The sequence below is a fragment of the Myodes glareolus genome, chromosome X (assembly GCF_982192425.1).
Source record: "Myodes glareolus chromosome X, mMyoGla1.1, whole genome shotgun sequence".
NCBI classification, from domain to species: domain Eukaryota; kingdom Metazoa; phylum Chordata; class Mammalia; order Rodentia; family Cricetidae; genus Myodes; species Myodes glareolus.
Genome location: NC_142053.1, coordinates 87,743,477 through 87,769,925, shown reverse-complemented (window position 1 = coordinate 87,769,925; position 26,449 = coordinate 87,743,477). Strand labels below are relative to the sequence as shown.

At 38.6% G+C, this 26,449-nt stretch overlaps 1 protein-coding gene across 1 annotated transcript; it reads right to left on the bottom strand.

Moving 5' to 3' along the window:
- Positions 1-675: 675 nt before the first annotated feature.
- Vsig4 (V-set and immunoglobulin domain containing 4) lies at positions 676-24,703 on the bottom strand. The gene is made up of 7 exons (XM_048417914.3): positions 24,508-24,703; positions 21,691-22,047; positions 14,555-14,617; positions 11,769-11,987; positions 4,091-4,195; positions 1,718-1,739; positions 676-1,408 (listed from the first exon to the last, which is right to left on the bottom strand). Exons 1-7 carry the CDS (start codon positions 24,593-24,595, stop codon positions 1,300-1,302), a joined length of 963 nt encoding a protein of 320 aa, XP_048273871.3. The 5' UTR covers positions 24,596-24,703; the 3' UTR covers positions 676-1,299.
- Positions 24,704-26,449: the final 1,746 nt, after the last annotated feature.

Genomic DNA, 26,449 nt, shown 5'->3' with positions numbered 1-26,449 from the left:
ATGAATATTGCAACTAACCCAAAAATTTTAGTGATGTTACACACATGTTTTAAAAAAAGGAAACTACTTCATATCTACGTTCGTTGTCCTTTGAGAAAGAAGTAGGGCTTCTTACCACACTTCCTGTTGCCCTAAGAAGAGTCGCTAAGTAGAACTGAAATGAAGATGGAACAGGGAAATGGATATTCTGTAGAATACTGTTTAGAAGAGGTTGCTTTGTTTTAGATAGGGTTATCCACGGTGGGAGAAGGGAAATGGCGTGAGTTGGAAAGTGAAAGATCAAGTAACCAAAAAAACAAACTGACAGCAACAAAAATCTATGGGATAGTTTAACCTAGCATTACAGACCTACAGTCCCAGCTTCTTGGAAGGCTAAGGCAACTGGCAAGTTCAAAGCCTAGAGTGAAATAAAGGCAAGCCTGGGCAAGTTAATGAGATCTCATACAAATAAAATGTTAAATAAATACAAGAATATAGCTTAGTAACAGAGTACTTGGTTAACGCTGGTTAAATTTCTTGTAAAACACAAACACACACACACACAATTTCTTGTAAAACACACACACAGACACAGAGAAGAAAAGTGTGTGGTCTATATTTCTAGGGGAGCTTACCATCTTATTTAGTCTCATTTTAGGTAGGTCCTACTGTGTCTTAAGACAAACACAACTGAAGTTGCTGTCATGATTAAACATTTATTACCACCAGAAGAACAGAACACAACAGAACAGTGTAGGAACAGATGTGTACCTTGGCCTTTGATTTGGCGATATTAATTAAAAGTCCTCTGGCCTTAGAGAAAAGGACATAATTATGACCAAAGATGATTGCCCAAGTTGGTAGGACTGAGCCTCACCTGATTTTCTGGTGATGCTTTGAGGCATGAAAAAGAACCTCTAGGGCTCTGGGAAATTCTCTGGTGTTTTCAGAGGAGGTGTGGAGGCCACAGACAGGAACATAGAAGGGTCCAGGGCCAAACTCAGAAACTAGCTTTCTTGAGGGGCACATGGTAAATTCTTAGCCAAACCAGGTTTTCCCAGTGGCTCCACCAATGGCAGAGTTGATACTTTAGGTTGTCTAGAAAGAAAGGAAGCAAGCAAGCAAGCTTAAAGAGCTAAATAATCATAGGCAGTTATGTCAGTAGACCTTGACTTAGTGGGACATTTTAGCAGATGCTATTGTCTTCGGTAGCAACAACTTCGTAGTTTCAGGGAATTGTGTGAAGCAGGCAGGAATGAATAGTCATCGCTGATCTGGGTGGTTATCTAGTACTCCTGGCCCAGGCAAGGACTCATCAGACTAGTCCTTGATCAGAGCATGGGAATCTGGTTCATCATTGAAGTACCCATTTGTGAAGGTCATCACCTCTGTGGTTTCTTCAGAGTTTCTGATCTCCTTGACACACACCCTGTGGACCAAGAGCCAATTACTCATGAGAAAGATCTTGGCTTAGATCCTGCCTTCTAGCTCCTAAGTTCTTATTCACTGACTCCCAGGATCCTGTTAGGCAGGGACTCTGGGGACAGAAAGTCGGTATACCTAAATCATCTTGTGCATTCATTGATCCAGGATAAAACATGAGAACATTCATCTGCGAGGGTAAAATATTTTCTGACCCTGACGGACTCTGCCAGGGCTAGTCTCCAGGTTTTCTGCCAGCGACCAACAGAATTTAGGGCATTGAATGGTTAATATGTCAGAAAAGTGTGTATCTTACCTGTTTAGTTCATACACATGCTCTAGAAAACAAGGAAGAATCAGGTTAGAAATTTATATGGAGAGTTTACAGGAGCTAAGTATGAAACCTCGGTACCAGTCCAAACATGAGGGAAGGAAACAGAAGAGAATTCAGGGTACCAGCTTTGTAATATTGAGGGATGTTGTCATGAGTTAAAATACAGGGACACAGATTTTTCAGAGAAGTGGATGGCACACAACCTTGTTCTCCATCCCCTTTGCCATTTCTGACTCAGGCCATCAAGCTGAAGATATTGTTTGGTATGGGTCAAGGGAAAACACACCAGACTTGTTCTTCACCCAGGATTCTCATCAAAGATTCTAAGAAAATTCTCTTGGAAACTTGATTACCCAGCTACAACCCAGGAAAATGCACTGAATTTGGTTCCATGTCAGGGACCATAACCCAATCCATTTTCAAGTGCACTGACACTGACTCAAGAAAGGGCTCAGTTCTTACATAACCTCTTTTACCACATGTTTATGAATATGTATACATATATGTATATGTATGTGTGTACATATGCATGTGTATATGATTTATAACATACATGGAAAAGTTGGTATTTCTTTGAATTAATAGAATATTATTACTTAAAGTCTAAAAACTAAAAGGACCCCAACTAGATAGTCATCGCCCCCTAGTGTCTGTGGAGAACTGTCCTCTAATCAAGAGCACTAACCTGGCACAAAGATGGGTAGTTCTTGATACAGCCCTCTTCCCTCTAGATGCGTATGATCTTTTAGGGTAGCAACTGGAAATCCATGTACTAAATTACAAGAACGGTAACAATGCAAACTATGGGAGTTTTGTTTTGTAGAGACCCACCTTTCCATGTTTTATCTCCCCCACTGGACAGGGAACTTTTTTATTTCCAAGTTTTGGTTTTTTTTTTTTTTGTCTTAACATGCTTAGTATCCAGAATACAACCTATGCTCAGTAACTACAGACTGAATTACTGCTCTGAAGTTGTCTCTCTTAAAGAGGAACAGGAAGCGGGAATTCTGGAAAGGCAAACTAAGAAGATTAAAAAAAAAAAAGCACAAAGCCATGTCATGTAAGCTTTAGTTGCTTGTCTAAATTCAGTGGCTGGAAATGAGAATAAGGAAAAGTGACTAGTGAATGGGAAGAAAACAGAGCTAGACCCACATCATAGAGGATCTTAAAAAGAATAACTTAAACTGACATCTTGTTCCCTTGAGCTACTAAGGACAATGAAATATTTTGGGATATTTTAAGAGGAAAATGATATGTAGTTACTGTCTTAGCCTTAAGAAGACTATGGTGAATGGTTTCCTTCAAATCGAGCTGGTATTTGTGGCCATCTGAGGAATTTCCACTCCCTAGAGCATCCTGATGGATCACAGTCATGGTAACTGGCCAACACCATAGGTTATACTTGAGACCCTGGGGAAAGAGATGGACAAGACTGCGTTCTATTTAATTAAAGTGATCCAAGGCAGAAAAGATGTTTATGAGTGGAAGATGCTACAGAAATGTACACAAAATGATGGTGGGCAAAATGACTAGTGCAAGGTATAGAATTCTAACTTTTTCTTAGAAACAAACATTCCAATCCCCTCAACCTCGTGTTTTCCATACTCATTAAATCTCTCTGGCAATAATGTCTTCATCGTGCAACTTTCAAAGCAATTGGGTTAATCTTAGGGTCATTTCAAGGCCTAGTGAAGAAATTCCTTAGACTGGAATTAAAAACCTGCTGTAATTAGAAGGTAACCTACACGGCCCCCTGTAATTCACTATCCCTTAACTAACTAAGTTTTCCTTTGTGATGACTCACTAGCACTTCCAGTTTAGGCCTTTAGACTTCTGCTCGCTTGGTTTCCCTTTCCTGGAACACCAGCCTTTCATATATTGTCTTCATTCAGTATGACCTAGCTCTGGTTAAACCTTTTGAAAGGCTTCGTTGATTATTCCAGCTCTGACACTCTTCTCTTCAGTATTTGTTCCATATCTTCTTCTCTACACCCTGAATCATTAATCTTTCTGTAATGTATGCTATTGATAAATTCTATGCTTCAATTTGGAAATCCTCACATACATTGCAAGCAACTTGAGGGCAGCTTCCCTTCCATTCTTGTAAGATGATTCATTACAAAGATAGTTGTGCTTGGCTTAGTACCCTGGATTTTTATATTCCGTTTCATAATTCTTACAATATTGCTGGCAGAGACAATGAATATCTGTCTCTTTTTGTTTCTACCATTGCCCTGAAACTGGTCTTCAAGATCATTGGAATGTTAGCCATACTGCTTCATATAGAATGTAGATAAATATACCGTTGGAGAGAATGAATGAACAAAAGGCCAGCCATCCCTACTTATTAGTCACCTTGTTGGAATGTCCTGTGGCAGAGCATAAAATAAGCTGTGGTGAAAAGCACTATGCAGCAAAGGGAGATGATGCAGATGATGAGAAAGACTTTCAGGTTCCTTCCTAAAAGAGAAAATGAGACCAAGAGTTATTTGGTTTAAAATGAGGCTAGTCAAAGGCCTTACCCACTGCTGGACTTTGCACATAATAATACCAACATACCAGGCACGATGGTATGATTCAGCAAGACTAGTATAGGACAACTAAGATCTTTCTGATTGGAACTGAGAACTACTCCACAGGAGGGAATAGCATGCCTGGTACTGTAATCCTGGTCAAAAGTCCATCTCTCTCTCTCTTCTCTCTCTCTCTCTCTCTCTCTCTCTCTCTCTCTCTCTCTCTCTCTCTCTCACACACACACACACACACACACACACACACACACACACACACACAGAGAGAGAGAGAGAGAGAGACAGAGAGAGAGAGAGAACTTCATGAAAGAGAGAGCAGAAAGATTAAGAGCCAGACAATGAAGGGTGCTGTGGAATGCTATGTTCGGGACATGACAGGGTTATTGTATTCATGAATATTTATAGTAGTATAGCTAGGGATATCTGACTGACATAAGATCAAGCCAAAAGTCCTGCAGAGATGGTAGACGTGCTCGTCTTGCCCTACTCCTTACTGAATATTGCTTCTGGAGGAGAGAGACTCATTCTTTTTTCAGTGTGTTTCCACCCAGAGATTTCCCATACTCCAGTGGATGAACTCAAACTCATGTACATCTGGATGTTACTAGTTAGATTCAGGGGGTTAAAAATGAAGACATGAAGTTAGGAGGAGTTAGTTTGCAGAGAATATGGTTGGAGTTGGAAAAGAGAAATGAGAGGTGAATATGACCATACTTCATTTTATACCTGTATGAAATTCTCGAGAATCAAGAAGTTGTAATAAAAACATTGAATGTTTACATAATATTATTTCAAAAGACAAGATTTGGTGGGAATGGTGGTGGTTGGTATTTGGGAGGCAGAGGAAGATCTTTGTGAGTCTGAGGCTGGCCTGGTCTACATAACTGGCACCTGGGCACATGCCAATAATGTAATATTGTTTATCCACAAATTATTAGTAATGACCCAAATGGGAAGTTTTTCAGTTAATATTCAAGAATAAAATAAATTGATTGTTAAACACATGCATACTAACCAATTATTTAATAATTTAAATATATTTGCATATAACATAAATGTATATATTCATATGAAACCGCCACTGACTGTGATAAACACACTGAGTAAACTAAATCAACCACAAAAATACATTATTTTATTCCTTTATAAGAGTACAAAATAGCTTAAAGTAATACGTGGCAATAGTGACTAGAAAAAGAAATCATTTGGTGACTATCAGACACCAGATAATGTGATTTTGAAGTATGCACATTTTAAAGATTTTAAATATTAATTTATGTATACATTATTCATATAATGTTTCTCTAAAAAGTTAGTTAGATTTTTAAAAAGCAGACAAATAAACAAAAATTGGCCTTGGGAAAAAAGATCAAATCAGAAACTCTAAGTATCAGCCTAGAGCATCTTGAGGTTCTGAGCTAGCCAGAGAGAAAAACAAAATCCCACATTCTTAAGACAATCTTGATAAATGTCAGAGACAAAATGTCAAAACAAATTCTCGTAGTCCCACTGGTTGATTACTTTTTGGGCCACAGGCAGATTTCCATTCTTTTCAAAGGGCCAAGATAGAAGAATTTCACTTTGCCTAAAAAAATGGTGGTGGTGTTCTGACTCGCCAGCTTTTCGGAAATGCTATCTTCATGAGATTCTGGCAACTTATGTTCAGCCATAAAGACTCTTCTCACTGAAGTACTCTTTGGCTCAAGTTCCCAGTTTCCTCTTTTCTCAAAAATATTTCCACTCAGAAACCTAGGGTACCTTGAGAGTTAATTCTGTCAATCTGAAAGGATCTAGATACTTCCAGGAGACAAGCCTCTGGGCATTACCTTAACTGTGGGCATCATTCTTCTATGAGCTGGCATTATGGAAAGAATGAACAAGGGAAAGCAAGCTGAACACCAGTATCCTCTGCTTTTTGGCTGTAGATCTGATGTGATTATCCGCCATGCCTTCCTTGCTGTGATGAACTGCACCTTTGAGCTATGAGCCCAAATCGACCTTTCCTTTCTTAAGGTGTTTTTTCAGGTATTTTGTTGCAGAAATGAGATAAGTAACTAATACAGACACGTAAATAGTTGAAGGAATATACCATACAGAGATTCTAATCCTAAGTCTTATTTACTTGTTGTATGGCTAATGGGTCAGATAAAATGGTTCCTCCTCCAAAGAAGTTTGCACACAGATTCTTAGAATTATATGTAACACAAAGAAGAACTAAGGTAAAAAGCAGAAGTAAGGCTGATTGTTATCTGTGCTTAAAATAGGGAGATAACCATTACAGTTTCTGATGGGCTCAATGTAATCAGAAGTATTGATTTACTAGTAAAGGAAGGAGACATGAGAGAAGGTAAGAACATATTACATTACTGATGTTGAAAACAGGTGAAAGATATCAGGAGCTAAGGAATGTGGGCAGCTTCTACATAGTGGAAAGCATCAAGGAATGGATCCTTTTACAAAGCTTCCGGAAGGATTGGGGCACTACTGGCACCTGATTTTAGCCCACTAATAATTACATCAGACTTTTGACAGCCATAAGTATAAGAGAACATATTTATGTCATTTTACCATACAAAATTTGAGATAAGCTTTTATGTCAGTCATAGAAAAGTTAGTATGGTGATGTTGGTCAAATCTTTAACCATTATTAGACTTTAGTTTCCTCATAACTTCAATGACACATTTGAATGGTATTCAATACGCTTCTTTGATTGACTTCATTATAATCAGCATTCAAGATAACCTATTCCTCATACTTGCTTTGACTGATTTTTCTCTCCACCACTGCATTCTGTCCTCTTGTTCCTTGTATCCTTCTGTTCCAGGAGTGACCGTTTCATGTCACATGTGTTCTACTTCCCTCTTTCCTTAAGAGAAGCTGTTGTTTTTTGTTTTGGAGAGACAGTTAGGTAGACAGTTCAGTGGTTTACATACTTGGTGTATGAGCAAAACCAGAGTTCACATCTCATTACCCACGTAAAAATCAGACATAGTCATGAGAATCTGTAGCCACAGTGTTCAGGGACAGAGGCATGTGAATCCTCTGGTTTTGTTGGCTAGCCAGACTAGTCAGCATAGTGTGCTTCAGGACAGCAAGAGACTCTACCTCAAGAAAAATTAAGGTAGAGAACAACAGAAACATCTAAAGGAGAGCTCTGGTCTCCATATGAGTATAAACAGGCAAGTAAGTGCACACACATGTACATTATACTAAGCGCGCGCGCGCGCACACACACACACACACACACACACACACACGCTGCTTTTACCTTCTTATTGGCTTTTTTCTAGTTCTATGGCTTATACATCACTCATAATTACAAAAATACACTTGCATAAAAATTAGGGTCCAGAATCTACATATAAGAAAAAACATTCAACATTTTGTTATTGAACCTAGGTTACTCCAGTTAAAACATTTTCCAGTTCCATATATTTTCCCAACATTTCATTTTTTTCCTTATGACTGAATAAAATTTCTTTGTCAAATACAATGCATTTTCCTTTTCCATTCATCTGCTGGTTGTTATTTAGGCTGATTTTATTTTTTGTTGTGAACAGAGCATCAGTAAACATGGATGTGCAAATACACCCATGGTAAGATATAGTCTTTTGGTGTATGCCCAGCAGTGTGAATGGAATATCTTTTCCCATTTTGTCTTCAGCAAATTTATTGTTGTATATGTAAAAATATTGATTTTGTATGTTGATTATGTATTCTGAAACTTTATTGTGAATGTTATGTTTAGTAAAACTGGAGGCGATACACATTTTTACCTCATTTTCCATTTTAGAATGTTCTAAGTTTTAAAGCATAGTATAATTTGGCTACAGGCTTCTCATATGAAGCATTTAATTGTGTTGTGGTATGTCTCATACATTCCTACTTTCTTCTGAACTTTTATTAAGAAATGGCTTCTGCGGATCTGCAGAGATAACCAAGTTAAGCTGACAGTCGAACTTGGCACTGTTGTTCACATGGAACTGACTTTGCAGGAATGAAGAATGCAGAAGTTAGTGGGGTCATGAATTCTTTCTTCCCCTGTGGTTTCAAATACCATCTAAGGTTAGTCAAAATGTGGCAAGAAAGTTCATTCATGAAGGTTCTACAGGGCAAGTGGCATTGAAAGACCACTGTAGAAAGGAAGTGGAAATGGCCTGACAGGGAATGGTGTTGTGGGCAGTAAAATAAAGGGGTAGAGCCATGTGAGCCTTCTGATAGCAGACATGGTGCTATGGAGGTACTGGATTTGATTTGTACTTTTGGGTTTCAGTCTTGCTTTGGTCTAGTATTTCCTTACTATGCCTCATTTCTCACTTTTATCATGGTAATGTATATTATGTGTTATTGTATGTTAAATATAATTGCTTTTTTATTTTACAGGGCATTACAGTTAAGAGATTGTCTTAATTATAATGTTTCTGATGGGTTCAATGTAATCATAAAGATCAATTTAATCAAAAGAGACTTTGAACTTTCAAATAGTGTTCTGATTGTGCAAGAGTATGGGGACTTTGGAAGTTGGACTATATGAATTTTGATTTATGATGTGGCCAACAGACTATTAAGGTTAGGGAGTAGAATGTGGTAGTTTGAGTGAGGCGCCTTGGTCTCTAGTTGGTTGCTGTTTGAGGAATATTATGAGGGGTGGCCTTGTTAGAGAAAGTATGTCACTGAGGATGTACTTTGAGGCTTCAAAAGCCATGTGCTACCCCCAGTTTATTCTCTTGGCTTCTTTTTTTGTGGCTCGACTTACGTGCTCTCAACTGCCTGATGCCTGCCACCTGCTTCACTCCACCATTATGGGCTGTAACCCTTTAAAACTGTAATTTCAAAGTATGTCCTTCCCTCTGTAAGTAACCGTGGTCATGTTGTCTCATCATATAATAGAAAAGTAACTAATATACACCTCATGGTTCTAGGAAGAAAGGAGGTCAATCCCAAACTCAGCATACAACAAGACATGATAAAGATTAGGGATTAAAATAAATGCGAGACAGACTGAAGAAACAATACACAATATGAACCAAATAGTTTGTTCTTTAAATAGATTAAATGAACAAACTCCCCAGCTAAAATAACCAAGAAAAGAGAAAGAAACCTCAAATTAGTAAAATTAAAGATGAAAAGGGAGTTGTTAGACTTTAATGAAATTAGGAGGGATATTAGAAAATATTTTAAAATTTATATAAAGCACTGGAAGACTATACAAAATAGATCAGTCTCTAAACACATATGCCTTACTATAGTAGTTACTTTTCTGTTTTTGTGATAAAACACCAGGTCCAAAGGTAACTTAAAGAACAAGGAGTTTATGGTTCCAGATGGATGAGACTGTCATGGCACGGAAACGTGGTGGCAAGCCTGGGCATGACATCAGGAGCAGAAAGCCTAGAGATCAATCACATTCTTCAACATCAAACACAGTGCAGAGAAAGGATCTGGAACTGGCATGAGGCTCTAAACCCTCAAAGAACAACCCCAGTGATGTACTTCCTCCACAAAGACCATGTCTTCTGTTTAAAGAGTGCCACCAGTTGGAGAACAAAAACTGAATTAATCTATAGGAGATATTCAAGCCACCACATCCCACTCTTTGACCCTGATGTGATTATGACCACATCAGAGTACAAAATGTGCTTAGTTGAACTCTAAATCAAAGTCCTCACAATCTGTGAAAGTCTCAAAACTGTTTAAAAGTCCAATGTCTGTTTTGAGACCCAAGTAAATGTCTTATCTGTAGCCCCAGGTAAAATAAAAAGGTAGATCACATACTTCTAACATAAGTTGACACAAAATGCACATTAGCATTCCAAAAGGGAGAAGTGGACGGATGGGAAGGTAATAATGAACCAAAGAGAGACTAAAATCTATCAGGGCAGACATCAAATCATGTAACTTCATTTCTGATGACACAGAGGTTATATGACTCTGCCACTCCTGCCTTTCTGCCTGCAACAGGCATCTCTTTCTTGGGCTGTCACCACTCCCTACCTGCAGTTCTCCTTGGCAGATGTTTCATGACTCTAGCATCATCAACATTTGGGGTATCCAACACAATTCAGGTTTCATTTTCACAGCATAACACAATGAGCTCTTGGACATCTTGTCTTCTCAGACTGTTCATACAGGGACTGTCCTGTTACCCATTTCCACATCTCAGGGGCTTCTATTCTCAATTAATTCTAAGATATAACTTTGTTGACTATACCAGTCTCAGTTGACAGTAATTATTTTCAGAGCTTGAAATATATCATTCTGTGCTTTCCTGGATTTTAGTGTTGCTGGTAAGAGATCTGATGTTATGCGGACATTTATGCCTCTCTTTCTGAGTTGGCATTTTCCCTGTACATCTTTTAGCTAGTACTTTATTTGGATGTTTATTTCTTTCTCTAGGTTTATAAAATTCTTAGCTATAATTTCATTGGTTGCATTGTCTAAGCATTTTTACTTAATCTCTGCTTCTTCTACTCTATGGGTTATTAGGTTTGGTCTCAAATATTTCAGTTGTGTTCATTAATGTTTTCTTTATGTATTTCCTTATGTATTTCTTTATTTTGTTACCCATCCTTGGAATTCATTCTTTTGCATGGTCTTATCTGTTCCTGATGATTTTTGCTGTGCTTTCTATTTTATTTATTAGTAAAGCATATATCTAGCTTGCTTGAGATCACTGTCCTATCCCCAGTATCATAAAAAAGTATGCCTTCAATGCTACAAAGCCAGAGCATAAAACAGTGAGTAATAGTTTTTAAACTATTTCACACTGAATAATTAAAACATATACTTAATGGATACTTGGAGTCATAGATGTTCTGCAGTATATCTGGAATTAACAACTGGTTGCAAGACCATGAAATAATCTGGAGAGTTCTGACATATGATCTATGACATGATATATGACACAGGTGAAAATGGGGATCTCATAGTTTAAGAGTGGCCAGCCAACTATTAATGTGAAAGAAGTTCATTATTTTAAGAATTGATTTAGGCATATCAGTGCATATTAGCGGACAAGAAGTTTGAGATGAAATAATACAGGCTATTGTCTCTTTGAGATTTTAGTCCTTGAGTTCCTGATTTGGGGATTTTTGAGACTTTCGGGGAATAAAAATCAACTCTGATCTGCTACAAAAAGCCCTTAGTCGAGAATTAAAGTAGTGGAGGACTGTTTTGATCTTTACCTATTCCATTTCCTGTCTCCTTAGGATAGATGGCTAAGTTCATGTTCCTAATCCTACTCTCCACCCGTCCTGCCCCGTGTTTGACAAGTATATTGCTGCCGCAATAGAAAACAAACTAAGAACACATTTATCCATTTCTTTAACCACAACCTGACTCTTTATTCTTGTATCGTTATCTTTCTGTTTCTATCATACCTACCCAATTTAGTTCCTGGACTCTTCCTGGGTTTGTGGTGCTGAATTCCACAAAGAGAATGTATAATGAATCACACAATTTAGAGTCAAGGAAGAATAATAGGATAAAATATTGCTTTTACCTGGGCCATCAGTGGTGTCATCATTTTCATTCCCCAGGCCAGCAGTGGTCTCCTCATGTTTTCCATTCACTGAGCCAACAGTGGTCTCCTTATGGTTTTTATTCCCCGGGCCAGCAGTGGTCCTCTCATGTTTTTCATCCACTGGGCCAACAGTGGTCTCCTTAAGTTTTCCGTTCTCCTTAGTGGTCCAGTCACAGGTTGAATTCACTGTAGTTGTTGCTATGAGAACAGAGAATCCAGGTCAGAGGTCTCTCTTGCCCTGAAGAGATGTGAGGGTTGTCAAAGGCAGAAAAGGCTTGATGTCTTTGCTGGAGATCTCTTCTGGGCTTCCAGGGTGTCTAGTCATTGTTTTTCCATTGTCTTAGTGGCTACACCTAACTCTACTGATAGTTTTACTACCATCCGCAGCTCTTTTGCTCTGCATTGAGCATTCCACTGCTCAGATACATCATACATGACCTGTCGGGATTTCTGGTCCCACCAGCACCAGCTCTGTTGCTGTTGCCAACGTAGTTTTTAACTAAGTGTCTTTTGGTCTACCTACCAATAAAGATTTGGGAGCCAGATGTTGGGGTGAAAACCTGATAACTCAGAGGTGTCAAGAAACAACAAGCTAACCTTCCTTTTGACCAGAGACTCAGCAAGAGAGTTTCTCCATTTGTCCTAAAATAAAAAGACCATGAATCCCTAAGTCCCTCCCGACTCCTTCCTGTGCATCTCTCTATTCATATTCCTGGGTCCTCTGCGCTCTCTATGGCTAATTCTTTTCAACTAGTCACTGAGTCTGCTTCCTGATCTAAGGGTGAATTTATTAATACAGTCTCATGGTTTCACAGTGCGATCAAATATCCTGCAACAAGCTATATTATTAGTCTGTATTGTACTATGAAGTGAAATATCCCAGGTTTTTGATATAAAGGATTGCCAATGGAAGAAGATACACAAAGAAGTAGAATGTTCAAAGTCACATAGTAAATCAGATTAGGAAAAATGTGATACATTGCTTTCTTTTAGCTTGTTTTCACAAAGAAAAGTGTATATTCATTAATTAAGATATCTTCTTCCCTGCTCTCATATCCACCCTTCCTCCATCCCAACCATCCTATTCCCCCAGGGTCTCCCCATCCTCCCCTCCTCACTTTTCTCTCCCCATGTCCACTTACCCCTACACCACCCCACCCCCAAGATCCCAATTTTTGTCTGGCAATCTAGTCTACTTCCAATATCCACGAGGATAACTATATGTTTTTCTTTGGGTTCAGCTTCTTATTTAGCTTCTCTAGGACCACGAATTATAGGCTCACTGACCTTTATTTAAGGCTAGAATCCACTTATGAGTGAATACATACCATATTCATCTTTTTGGGTCTGGGTTACCTCACTCAGAATAGTGTTTTCTATTTCCATCCATTTCCATGAAAAATTCAAGATGTCATTGTTTTTTTACAGCTGAGTAGTACTCTAATGTGTATATATTCCACACTTTCTTTATCCATTCTTCCATTGAAGGGCATCTAGGTTGTTTCCAGGTTCTGGCTATTACAAATAATGCTGCTATAAACATAGTTGAACAAATGTTTTTGTAGTATGATTGGGCATCTCTTGGGTATATTCCCAAGAGTGATATTGCTGGATCCTGTAGTAGGTTGATCCCGAATTTCCTGAGAAACCGCCACACTGATTTCCACAGTGGCTGCACAAGTTTGCATTCCCACCAGCAATGGATGAGTGTTCCCCTTACTCCACATCCTCTCCAGCAAAGGCTATCATTAGTGTTTTTAATTTTAGCTATTCTGACAGGTGTAAGATGGTATCTCAGAGAGTGGTTTTGATTTTCATTTCCCTGATGGCTAAGGAGGTTGAAAGGGAGCCATTTTAGGGTTGGCAAGAGACTTGACTCTAGAGGGGTTTCCAGGTATCCATGGAGATGTCTCCAGCTAGTTCCTTGGGCAGCTGAGGAGAGGGAGCCTGAAGGGGCCCTATCCTATAGCCACGCTGATGAATATCATGCATATCACCATAGAAGCTTCATCTGGCGATGGATGGAGATAGAGACAGAGACCCACATTGGAGCACTGGGCTGAACTCCCAAGGCCCAAATGAGGAGCAGAAGGAGGGAGAACAAGAGCAAGGAAGTCAAGACCGCAAGGGGTGCGCCCACCCACTGAGACGGTGGGGCTGATCTAATGGGAGCTCACCAAGGACAGCTAGACTGGGACTGAAAAAGCATGGGATCAAATCGGACTCTCTGAACATGGCGGACAATGAGGGCTGACTGAGAAGCCAAGGACAATGACACTGGGTTTTGATCCTTCTGCAGGTACTGGCTTTGTGGGAGCCTCGTCTGTTTGGTTGCACACCTTCCTGGACCTGGATGGAGGGGGGAGGACCTTGGACTTCCCACAGTGCAGGGAACCCTGACTGCTCTTTGGACTGGAGAGGGAGGGGAAGGGGAATGGGGAGAGGGGGAGGGAAATGGGAGGTAGGGAGGAGGAGGAAATTTTTTAATAATACTAAAAAAAGTATTTTCTGAGACCTGCAAGAAAGTTAAAGTGCCTCTAAAAGTTAAAAAAAAAGAAATTTTATAATCAAAAAAGTGTATATTCATGATTCAACTTCTCCACTACCCTTACATATTTGTTACATTTCTTTTGTATTCATTAATTTACGGCCTTGATCTCTTTGAGTAACACAGTGATCTCTTTGCCCAAAGTCAGAGGAATTGCATCTCCTTGGTTTCCAAATGTGTTTCAAGAATTCAGTAACAGAGCTCTAGTAAACCTTACCTTCCAAGGAGGATTGCATTGTTGTAAGTGCTTCAACATTGATTGTAGTTGGAATAGAGGAGTCTGCAAGGGAGAAAGGAGTGAGGTTCAGGGATCTGGTTTCTTTAGATAAACAATTGAAGATACTAGTAAAATTAGGAATTAGGTTGTACCTCTCAACCCTTCCATCATGACACTGGTAACTTTTATTGCCTGTTCATTAATCCTCACACATCACTCTAAGGTAGTGGTCATAAGGCAGGGTTCAAAGACGTCAGTGAACCTATATCTAGAGCTGAGAGGGTGTGAAAACTAGGCTGAGGGAATATATTCTAGTAATCACTAACTTTCAACTAAAATATAATGAGTCACTCTTGAGGAAGAATTCCAAAGGACAACAAAGAAGGTGTTAGTTGGTGACTTCAATGAAAATGTTGAAGTAATGACTTCTAAAACTTGCCCCTTACAGAAATAAAGGCATAACTGAAATATTTTGGTATTGTCATTTTTCCCAGAATTTGGGAAATTGGTTAGTAGGAACTTATGGTGCTTATGGAAGAAAAACAGCCCAGTTTTAGTAATAACATGAAGCTTTGTGGCATTTCAGCTTTCCTCAGAGGTAATAAAAATTAATACCCTACTCCAGATACAAAAGTAAGAAGATCATTCCAGAAATACTATCTTTATTTGACCTTTCTAATGATTTCTTGAAAAGATGTGACTCCCAATGCTTGTTTTATTTAGCATCTGCTCTAAAAGTCTCTTTCTATGGCAAGGAGAAAATTTATCACACAGAGCTTAAAGCAATGGATAACAGTTTGGAGAAAGAATAGAGTAACCAAGACTTTTAAAAGTCACAAATGAGATATCTCCAGGAAGTTTGAAAAGTTTGGCAACTTCCCAGAGTCAAGGATATCATATCCTTTCTTAAAGTCTTGTGCACATCCAGAAGAAATATAAGAAAGGCATAAGATCACACTTATGATTAACCTTGAAATTTCATATTAACAACAAATGAACAATATGCCATAATTATAAACCAGATACACATTGATATCATTGTTAAACCAGCAACAAAGTTCTCTGGTAAATAATACATGGTTTATTTTCTCCTGGCTGTTAATAAAATCTCTATCCAGTTATTACTGACTTCTGATCTAATCAAATAGTGAATTCAGTGGCTATCTCATGACAATGAATATAGAAGACTATACAAAATTAGTTTTTTAAAATCACCAACAAAAGTCCTAAAAAACAAAGAAACAAACTATCAAATAAGTAGAGTGAGAATGTGATTGCAGTCCCAACTACAAGCATAAATTTAGTTTGGGTAGCATAGAAAACCCTCATCTAAAACATAAATAGCCTCCAAATAAAAATGAGGCAGAAATCATGACATTTCCCAGATAAACAATGACTGTGAGAATATTCTCTAGCAGATAGAACCAAAAGAATTGTCAAAAGGCACTGTTTAAGGTAAAATAAAGGGACAGTGAGTCATATCCAAAACTAATATTAAGAAATAAAAAGGCACCAGAAGAGGTAACTATACAGGTGAATACTGAGTGTAAACATACTTTTCCACTCTGACTTGAAAAAACACTTTACAAAACAATATTATTTTGATTGTGAGCCTAGCTTTTAATAGTTGAGCTATCTATCCATCCCTGCAGAACAATAATACTATATCAATACTCATAAATTATAATATACTAAGATGCAATTTGCAGTAATGATAGAACTAAATGATAAGAAATTGAGCTGTATACAAGCAACCTTTTGTATATTATGAAATTAAATTGGAATAAATGCAATAAATTAAGAATTGATGATATCCCACAGACAGAAATAATGAAAATACTTAGTAAATGTCTTAGTTAAGATTTCTTTGGCTGTGATAAAGCACAATAATCCAAAGCAACTGGAGAAGGAAAGAGTTTATTTCTGCTTACAAGCTTCTGGTCACGCTCTATCATTTAGAGAAGTCATGGCAGAGACTCATGGTAGGAAACTAGAGGCAGGAATTTCAGAAGCAAAAGCCATGGAGGAATGTTGCTTATTGAATTTCTCTCCATGGTTAACTCAGCCTGCTTTCTTCTAGCACCCAGGACCACCCAGTGGGTGGTGCTGCTTGTGGTGAGTTGAGGCTTCTCACATCAATGATTAGCCAAGAAAATACACCACAGACTTGCTCACAGGCCAGTCTATTGGGGGCATTTTCTCAGTTGAAGGTCCCTCATACAAAATGAGTCTAGCTTCTATGAAGTTGACATAAAACTAGCCATCACAGTAAACTAAAAATAATTGAACTTTATAATATGCTAGAAATTATCTATTAGACATCAAATGTAGAAGCAATGAAGGACTATAGAAAGAAGTATAAAGACTACAAATAGAAAACTGGCAGATATAAATCTTACTTTATTAATAATTAGATTAAATAGAAGTAGAAAAATTCAGATTTAAAGGCAGAGAGTCTCAGATTATCATATCTCACTATATGATATACTTGCTTAGAACTCAAAGGCAAAAAAAGTTTTAAAGTAAAATAATGTTAAAAGATATACCATGCAATCATTAGTCAACATATAAGTAGAATGACTATACTGATATAAGATAAATTATATTTTTGAGAAAAAATTTTACTAGGTACAAAGAACAACAACTTATAATCATAAAATTATTTTTGGCGAAGGATAAAATTCATTAATAAACATATACTGATAATACTAGAGCCTCCAAAATTCATGAAGAAAATTTAGTAGAATTGGGGAGAGAAATTGTTAGTTTACCAATCATAATTTGAATTCAACATCCTACTTTAAATGATATGTTTAATAACTACAAAGAATATTAAGGAGATTCAAGGGTTGAACAACATTGTTAACGAAAAGTGACATATATAGAATACTTCATATAATAATAGCAAAATAGATATTATTATCAAGTATACCTGTAGCATTATTTGAAACAGACCATATGCTGTGTATAAAACAAATCTTAATAAATCTTAAAAATTTCTGAAATAGTAAGCATCTTCTCTAACTGAATAAGATAAAATTAGAAGTAGGACCTGGAGTGTTGGCTCAGTGGTTAAGAGTTCTTTTTGCTCTTGCAGAGGACCTGGGGAAGGATCCCAGCCCTGACATAGCCACTCATTCCTGTATATAGCTCAAGTTCCAGGGAAACTATGTGTCTTTCTGACCTTCACAGGCACTAGGCAAGTACTCTGTACATAGACATTATGATGGTTTGAATGGAAACGGCCCTTATAGACTCATATATTTGAAACTGTGGTTCATAGTCGGTGCAACAGTTTCGGAAGGATTAGGAGGTGTGTCCTTACTGCAGGAAATGTATCACTAGGGGTGGGCTTTGACATTTCAAAAGATTTGTACCATTTCTAGTGTTCTCCCTCTCAGCCTTCTGTTTTCAGATCAAGATGTGAGCTCTAATGGTTCCTGCAACCATGTCTTTGTTCTGGTGTCATGGACTGTAACCCTTTCAAATTGTAAGCCTAATTAAACTCTACCCTATATATGTTGGTTATAATATTTTATCACTGCAATAAAAAATAACTAAGATACACATGCTTGCAGATAAAACCCTCATATACTTAAAATAATAAATATTAAAAAAGTAAATGCTAACTTCTAAAGATGAAGATGAACCAGGAAACTTGAAATTATAGAATTTAAACAAGTGAAAAAATACTGGATTGCTAGTGAAACAACTACTAAGAAAGAAAAGATCAAGCCAAAGTGGCTTCACTATTCAGTTCTACCAAATCTTTTAAAATTTTATTAATTTACTTTTTTACTTTTCTATTTTAAAAACAATCTTTCCTCATTTAACATTCCAATCACAGTTCCCACTCCCTCCTCTCCTCCCACTCCCTCTACTCCCTATTCACTCCTCAGAGAGGATAAGGCACATTGCTTTGGGAAAGGTTCGAGGCCCTCCCGACTATATCTAGGCTTAGCAAGGTATACATCCAAAGAGAACAGGATCCCCAAAAGCCAGTACATGCAGTAGAGATAAACCCCTGTTTCACTGCCACTGGCCCCTCAGTCTTCCCCAGCCATGCAACTGTCAAACACATTCAGAGGGCCTTGTTTGGTCCTATGCTAATTCCCTGATTGTCAGGCCAGAATTGGTGGGCTCCCATTAGCTTAGGTAAGTTGTTTAAGTGGGTAACCCATCATGGTCTTGACCTCTTTGCTCATATTCTCATTCCTCCCACTCTTCAACTAAACTTTGGGAGCTCAGCCCAATGCTCCCCTGTGGTTGTCTGTATCTGCTTTCATTTGCTGGATGAAGGTTTTGTGGTGAAAATTATGGTAAGTAGTCAATCTGATTACAGGAAAAGGCCAGTTCAGGCATCCTCTCCACTCAGGAGAAGGCCAGCTCAGGCATCCTCTCCACTATTGTTTAGGATCTTAGCTGGGGCTAATCCTTGGGGATTCCTGGGAATTTCCTTAGTGCAAGGTTTCTCACTAGGCCCACAATGGCTCCCTCAATCAAGATATCTCTTTCCTTGCTCTTCCTCTCTGTCCTTTCCTCATCTGGACCATTCTGTTCCCTCCAGTTCTCCTCCACTCAGATCTTAAGCAAGTTAAGGAATATTGGGTCTGGTGGGATATGCTACAAAAACACAAATACTAAGATAAAATAGGCTTAGACTTCAACAAAATCAAAAACTTTGGAGCCTTGAATGTTACTATCATGAAAGTAAAAAGACAACATGTTGGGCTGCAGAGATGGCTTAACAATTAAGAGCATTGGCTGCTCTTGCAAAGGACCTGGGCTTTGTTCTCAGCACCCACATGATAACTTAAACCATCTATAACTCCAGTTTCTAGAGCATCTGATCCTTCTTCTGACTTCTAAAGGCACCATACACCTATATGGTGCATGGACATACACGCAGGCAAAGCACTTGTATATAACTACATCTCAAGAACTGTAAAAGACAACATGAAGAATGGGGGGGATATTTGTGAATAATGTATTTCATGAGATTAACCCAGCCACAAAACCTTTAACCTACAATTTTCCCTGACTACAAGATGACAACATGAAGAATGGGGGGGGGGAACTTGTGAATAATGTATTTCATAAGACTAACCCAGCCACAAAACCTTTAACCTACAATTTGCCCTGACTACAAGATGTGCTGGGGGTAAATGTGGCAAAGAAATTGTGAGAGTGACTAACCACTCAGGTCCAGCCTGAGACCCATGTGTCCTGAGAGGGAGCCCATCCCCGACATTGTATGGAGTGCCAGGACTAAGAGGTTGGATAACCTAGAGACTTAGGGTAGAACCAGACATGACTGGGAAAAAAAAGCTAATGAAATGATTCCTAATAATATTTTGCTATATTCCTAGATTGGTGCCTAGCCCAATGGTCATCAGAGAGGCTTCATCCAGCAACTGATGGAAACAAATGCAAAGACTCACAATCAAATATTAGGCAGAGCTCAGGCAATTGTGTGAAAGAGGGGGAAGAAGGATTGTATGAGCCAGAGGGTCAAGGACATCACAAGAAAACCCATAGAATCAACTAACCTGGGCTCATGGTGCTCACAGAGACTTAAATGATAACCAAGGTGCCTACATAGGACTGATCTAGGCCCTCTGTATGTGGGACTCCTAACAGTGGAATCAGGGGCTGTCTTTGACTCTTTTGCTGGCTTTTGGGACACTATGTCTTATGTTGGGTTGCATTAGTGCAGCCTTAATACGAGGGGAAGCACCTAGTCTTACTGCAACTTGTTATACCATGCTTGGTCGATATCCATAGGAAGCCGGCCCTTTTTCTGAATAGAAATGAGGAGGAATGGATTGGGGAGGGGAGCACAAAGGAGTGGTGGAAAGAGGTACTGGAAGAAGAGAAGGGAGGGTAAAATGCAATTGGGATTTAAACAATAATAATAATGGTAAAAATCATTTTAAAAGACTTTAATAATCCAAATAAAGAAATTATACTCATAACTCAAGAATAATTGGGCAAATGTAATTTTGAAATGACTAAAGTATTTGGATGGACAGTCCTCAAAGAAGACTGAAGTCATTACAATTCCTGATTTGGGGACATATCACAGAAGTATAATTAGCCAAACCAGTACAATATTACTATACAAAGATACATAGGCCAGTAAAACAGTGTTCACATTCCAGAAATAAACAGGTATGTCTGAAAACAGCTAATTTCTTGTAAATGTGCAAAATCACACCAGAGAAACAGTAGCCTTTTCAAGAAATGGTGCTGGGAAAAGTGGGCATCATCAAGTTTGAAACCTGGCCATCAAGTTTGAAACCTGGCCTCTACAGTCCTGTGCAAAAATCAACCAAAGTGGATCAAAGACAGCAATGTGAGATTGGGAACTCTGAATCTATTAGGATTCGGCATTAAAAAAAATATATGAGTAGAGGCAATGATTTTCTGGTTACAACCTCTAAAACACAGATAGGAATAAAAAACATTAAATTATGACGATACTACATCCAACTAAAAAATATCTTTACTGGAAAAGAAATATTAAAAGACTGAAGAGAGACAAGCTGTAGACTGGCAGAATAGAAATGAAAATATTCAAGCTGAGCGAAGAAAATAAAGCCCTCTACTGTAGCTGCACGCTAACAATGATCTAAACTCTGAGAACCCTTCAAGTAATGAACAGAAGAGCCAGCAAATAATCTCAAAAGAACCACTCAGACAAACTGTAGAAAGCCCAAGTCAAAGTGGCTAAACGGAGGAAGGCATGCCGGCAAGTCTACTGCGGCAGGGAATTTTATGTGGTTAAATGTGAATGGATAGAGTTTGGGAATTTGTTATGTAGAGGACAATGCGGATTTCAATTTGCAAAACCTTGTGGTAAACTGGGAAGGGCAGCCAGTGGGGGACCAGGTCCCTCAGAAAGCCTTTGGCAAATCTAGAAGTGATGGCGTGGCAGAGGGAGAGCTCTTTTGGAAGTGATGCACTTGTATTTATTTCCCAGCACTATTTAACTTCTTGAATGGGGTGATGACCTCGAGGATCCTGTGATTAGTACATAGGGACTAAGGCCTCTCAATTTCTCAGAGGTGCCTAGAACTACAGTACTCTCTCGTGTCTTTGTTTACCAATGTATTTCTGCTCTCACGGTGACTTACATTTCTGGACACGGAGCTCAATAACTTCATCTCTTATCACTTGGTTTCTCTCTGGGCTCTGCCAGGTGACCTCACATGTGTAGCGACTCCTGTCATCCATCTGTAGGGAATTCACCTGGAGAGACACATCCCCTGGAAGTTTCTGACTCACTTTCAGACGACCTCTGTATTTGGCCTGCTGGATATGGTCTCCCGAGGAGTCACGTAGAAAGATGGTGACTGGATCAGAGCCATGTTGTACCAGCCATTTTACAGAAACTTGACTGTAGCCTCTCAAGGGAGTATAGATGCACTGTAATGTCACGTCCCCATTACGGGTACCTGTCACACTCTTTGGCGCACTTAGGATGGGTTGGCCTAAAAACAGGGAAGAAAGTAAAATGAGCTAGCAACAGTTGACATGCTCACCTGAGTGAGGACGAGTGACAGACTCAATGGCTTTCTAAGAAGCACTTTCCCTTCAATCATACTTTCCTTATCCCTGGCCTCTTCTGATAGCTTTCTCATCAATCCAAGTCAGTGTGTGGGATAAAGTCCTTAGCATTCTTTCGCTAGAGTGGTTTCAGGTCCTTTTTATGTCACTGTCTTGCTAGGAGGTGACTCTAAGTAAATGGAAGGACCAATTTTTTTCCCCCAAACAGAGTACGGAGAGTTAGGATAGATCAATCTTTAGGGATTCTATGACATTTTACATGCCTGTAGCTTTTCTTTCACTATTTTCAAATGAGATGTGGGAAAAAGAATGGCAAATAGTTGAAACGGAAGTAGTTTGTTTTCTGTAGATTCATGCTTGAAACAGCCCTCTGCTCTGTTATCATTTTTTGCTCACTCAAGAGTGGGGACATAAACTCACGTTCTCTTCTGGAAGGGTGACAGAGATAATTCATAAGGGAACTGAAAGTTGAACCAAAAAGCCCGGATGCATTTTCCTATCGAGCCCAAACTACTAGCTATCAGCTTTGAACCCTATACTTTGCAAGTAAACCTAGTTGATTTTTTGGTCCTTATTTCTCTTTTTTTTTCTTTCTTTTTCCTTCCTTTTAGTTCTTATAAAAACATTAGAAAGTTACATTCTGAGCGGGGAAAGGATTTAATCCATGCTTGGCCTGGAAAAGCAAAGAACCAGAGTAAATCTCTAGAGCTGGCTGGGCTAGTTATTGTGGGAGAAACAAAGGACATTGCTTCCTGATGGGCTGGGAAGAGGAGCCCAGAGGCAAGGAAAGACAGGGACCCATTGCGTTTTGTTAAAATTTTTCATATATAAGCTCATATCTCAATCCTTTTGCATTTTATTCAACTGGGGCCAGAAATTGCATTTAGGCAATGTCTTTCCTGGTAGATGTAGTTTCAAAATGCAAGGTATTACTGAATAAATCTTTTTCATTTAGCACATATTTCAGGTAAGCAGGTAGAATATGATGCCTTGTGAAAAGAGTGAGGTGATGCTTTCCATCTTCCTGGATGCACTGTTAAGGACCAGAGTTTCTATTAATGGGGACACTGAAGTTGAGTCTAAGGCCTTTGCCCTCACCAGGAACTCTTAGGACATTCATGCCATATTTTAGCCATTAGATAGGCCAACTTTGGTTCTAAAAAAAAGAAAAGCAAAAGAGCATCATTCAATATTGCTAGATACTACAAATTAGGATTGATCTAGCTAGTGTTGTCCTCTAGGAAGACGAAACAAGCAAAACTTCAGCAAGAATCCCTTTACCCTATACTGAAACTTACTTAGTTTCTTACTTGTACTTAGTTTCCTAAAAGGCACTTCATTTCCTTGAGTTGTAAATGAGTGTGGAGGAAGGATTCACAGAAATGCCCCTATGAGATAGCCCAGCCTCTTCTGGACTGTGTGTCTAGAATTAGATTCCCACAAACAGTCCCTACAACTGGGTTACTATGTCCGTAAGGAAGTGAGTTATCTCAGCAGCTAGTAATATACCAAGGCATTTAGCTGAAGAAGCTAGAGATATTTAGCTTGGAGAAGAGGAGAGTTAAGGGGGCACAGTTCCTTCCTTTCTTCAGACATTTGAAGCGCTGGCATGGAAAAGGAAATCATGTGTATTCTGGGTTGATAGTGAGAAGCCCTTGGATAGAAACAACAGAGAAGTGGATTTAGCACAACATAAGTACTATTTGGGCATGCACCTGGGTAGAGTCTGGTGGAGACCAGCAAATGGCTGTGTTCTAAAGTGTATGAACAGCAAATGTTAAGCACCTGTAAACAATTCTATTTGATGGTGCATATTACTATTTCTTTATCTAGAAACTGATGTTCACCATGTAGCCCAAGACAACTCAAAGTTTTCTATATGGACCAATTTGTCCTTGAACTCACTGAGATCAATCAGAGTTCCTTTGCCTTCCAAGTGCTGGGATTAAATGTGTGCCCCACCATGCCTGGCTACAGGTTACTTCGAAGGTCACACTTACTTATTAAATATCTATTCATTGGTGACGGTATGTTGTGGCAAGAATCAAAGCTTGGAAATGAGAAGTTAGTCATTATTGTAGACTTTCAAGGAAAACGGAGAATATAGGAGGTTTGGGTGACCTTAAAGTCTTCTGACATACCGAAAATACTGGAAAATCATGCAAATACTTTCCAAGCAAAGTACGTTTTCAACTTCTACCCAAGGCAGCTTCTGGAATTTTTACTAGATTTCAATGGCTTCCTTCCCTTCTGCCCAAGTTCAGAAAGCTTACAGAATTACATATAACTGTTACTGACCATTTAAAAACAAGCTTTTCTCAGTAAACACCCACATCCTCTGCCTGAGGTACAAGTGGTAGTCAGGCATCAGTGTGCTACCTTACCGTAGGTGAGAACTATTAAGTGGCCCAGGAGCAGCAGGACCAACAAGATCTCCGTTTTATGTGAAGCCACCTCTGTTCTTTCTTCCATCCTCCTGCTGCTGAAGAGACTAGAAACTCTGGTGGCTGTTAGTTTCTCCTGTTCTTCTCTGTATTTTCCCAAAACTCTCGTCTTATCACACACACCCCTCCTTCCGTATTTCAGAATCATCACATGGGGTTATTTCCTTTGACCCCCACCTAAGGCTGGAGATTTGAAACAGCTTCTCATTCTCCTAGGACGGAACTTTCTCTGCAGCCAGTGAAGGGCAGGGATTTTGAGTCTGCTCAGTCCAGGGCAGGGATATTTTCATTTCTGGTAGGTCTGGGGAAGATAAAATTGTCCTAGCATATGGAATTTTTCTCAGTTGTACTATTAACCCTCAATACAAATAGACAATTGGGAGGTGGGACACCTGAGTGCTTCACAGTATGAGTTTAGTGTATTAGAAGGCTTTTCCACACAGAAATGTTCTTTTTATTAATTGTCAAGCCTCAGGGCACGGTTGTGCTGTCATAGTGGAAAAGTTTGTTGACTGACTTTTGCCAGTAGCCCTATCTCTGATGACAAAAATGATTCATTTTAATTAATACTTTATAATGCTTTTGTAAAGGCATTTATTTTTCATTTTTTAAGGGAAAGGCAAGCCATATTTGTAGTTTGCTAGACTTACTAGGGGTATGCTATATTAGTTTGAAATTTTTAATTTATTTCACAGTGATACAAGACAATGAAGAGATGCTCCCTAACTAAATGTAGTTGCTCTAAATATTATCCCTTTTCAAAAAAGGAGGGAAGAAGTAAAGAGGGGAGGAAAGCAAGAAAGGAAAGAAGGAACGAAGTAAACCGAGACTCTGCAGTCAGCTGAGGATCACACATAAGTAGAACCAGGAATCCTTCTTAGTTCTGCATGATTCCAAATTTATGTTTTTTCCTGCCACACAACACTATACAGATTTATTTAAATAGAAAATATTTGAAATTCCCCATTGCACCCCATATCCATTTTCAAAGTCATTATCTTTCACACACATGCAGACTATCTCTTTGCTTTAAAGATTAGAAAGTGCAAATGGACTTACTTTTCTGGGCTGACTACAGGGGTTGAGAACTCTTAAGCAAACCTAGTTCTTACATCTCACTTGTTTGGGAGAAAAAGGAGAAGTGGAAAAGGATGACAATGTTAAGGGATGTCAAAATGACACAAGATGTCTTTATGAATGTGACCAATATGAGCATTCTAAATTTATTCCAGTTTTTATGTTAATACGGTCTGCTGTATTATATTTAGTTCTAGAATAGATCACCTCCCATTTCCTTTTGTCACATCTTTTAGATGCCTCACCGTGTTGATCTCCCTTCTTCAGTCTTATAGTCAAATTTCTCATTGAGGTAATGTGCAGCCTGTAACTGGACAATTTTTTCTCATGGGCCTATCTCAAATTTATGCCCTCCCAAATATTTTGATAATGCTTTGTTCTTTCTCATCAAACAGATTTGCAATTGAAGAACTTAAATATAGACTGAAATATCTCAGAATTCTCGTAGAAGATCAGGTAGGAGTGGGAAACATAATTTACTCCTCTTTAATATTTGGCTATACATTGAACCCAGGACCTTGAGAATGCTGAAACAAGCTCTACCTGCAACATACATCCTAAGTCTCCGAGTTTGCATTTGATTTTCATCAGTTGATAGACTGTAAGTGCTATGATAGCACGATTTTACACATGTTTTGATATGTCCTACATGTTAAGAATGTTTTGCTGACAGCTCAGTAATTTATTAAATGGATAAATGGGTGGTCATCTTTATGTTTTCTACTTCATTTATGTCTTTTGTAGTATTTAAGTAGGAATTAAATTGTCAGATTAACGATTATAGGATATACATTCTAAGGAATAA

Bases quoted from the DNA above. Each gene is read 5' to 3' on its own strand.
- Vsig4 (XM_048417914.3), bottom strand. From the start codon at position 24,595: ATGGAAGAAAGAACAGAGGTGGCTTCACATAAAACGGAGATCTTGTTG. The intron at 4,196-11,768 runs GTAAAAGCAATA...TTTCTCTTTTAG, and splicing joins TGACACCACTGATGGCCCAG to GAAGGAACCTGAAAGTCTTT. The intron at 1,740-4,090 runs GTGACTAATAAG...CTTGTTTTCTAG, and splicing joins CCACAGGACATTCCAACAAG to AGCATGTGTATGAACTAAAC.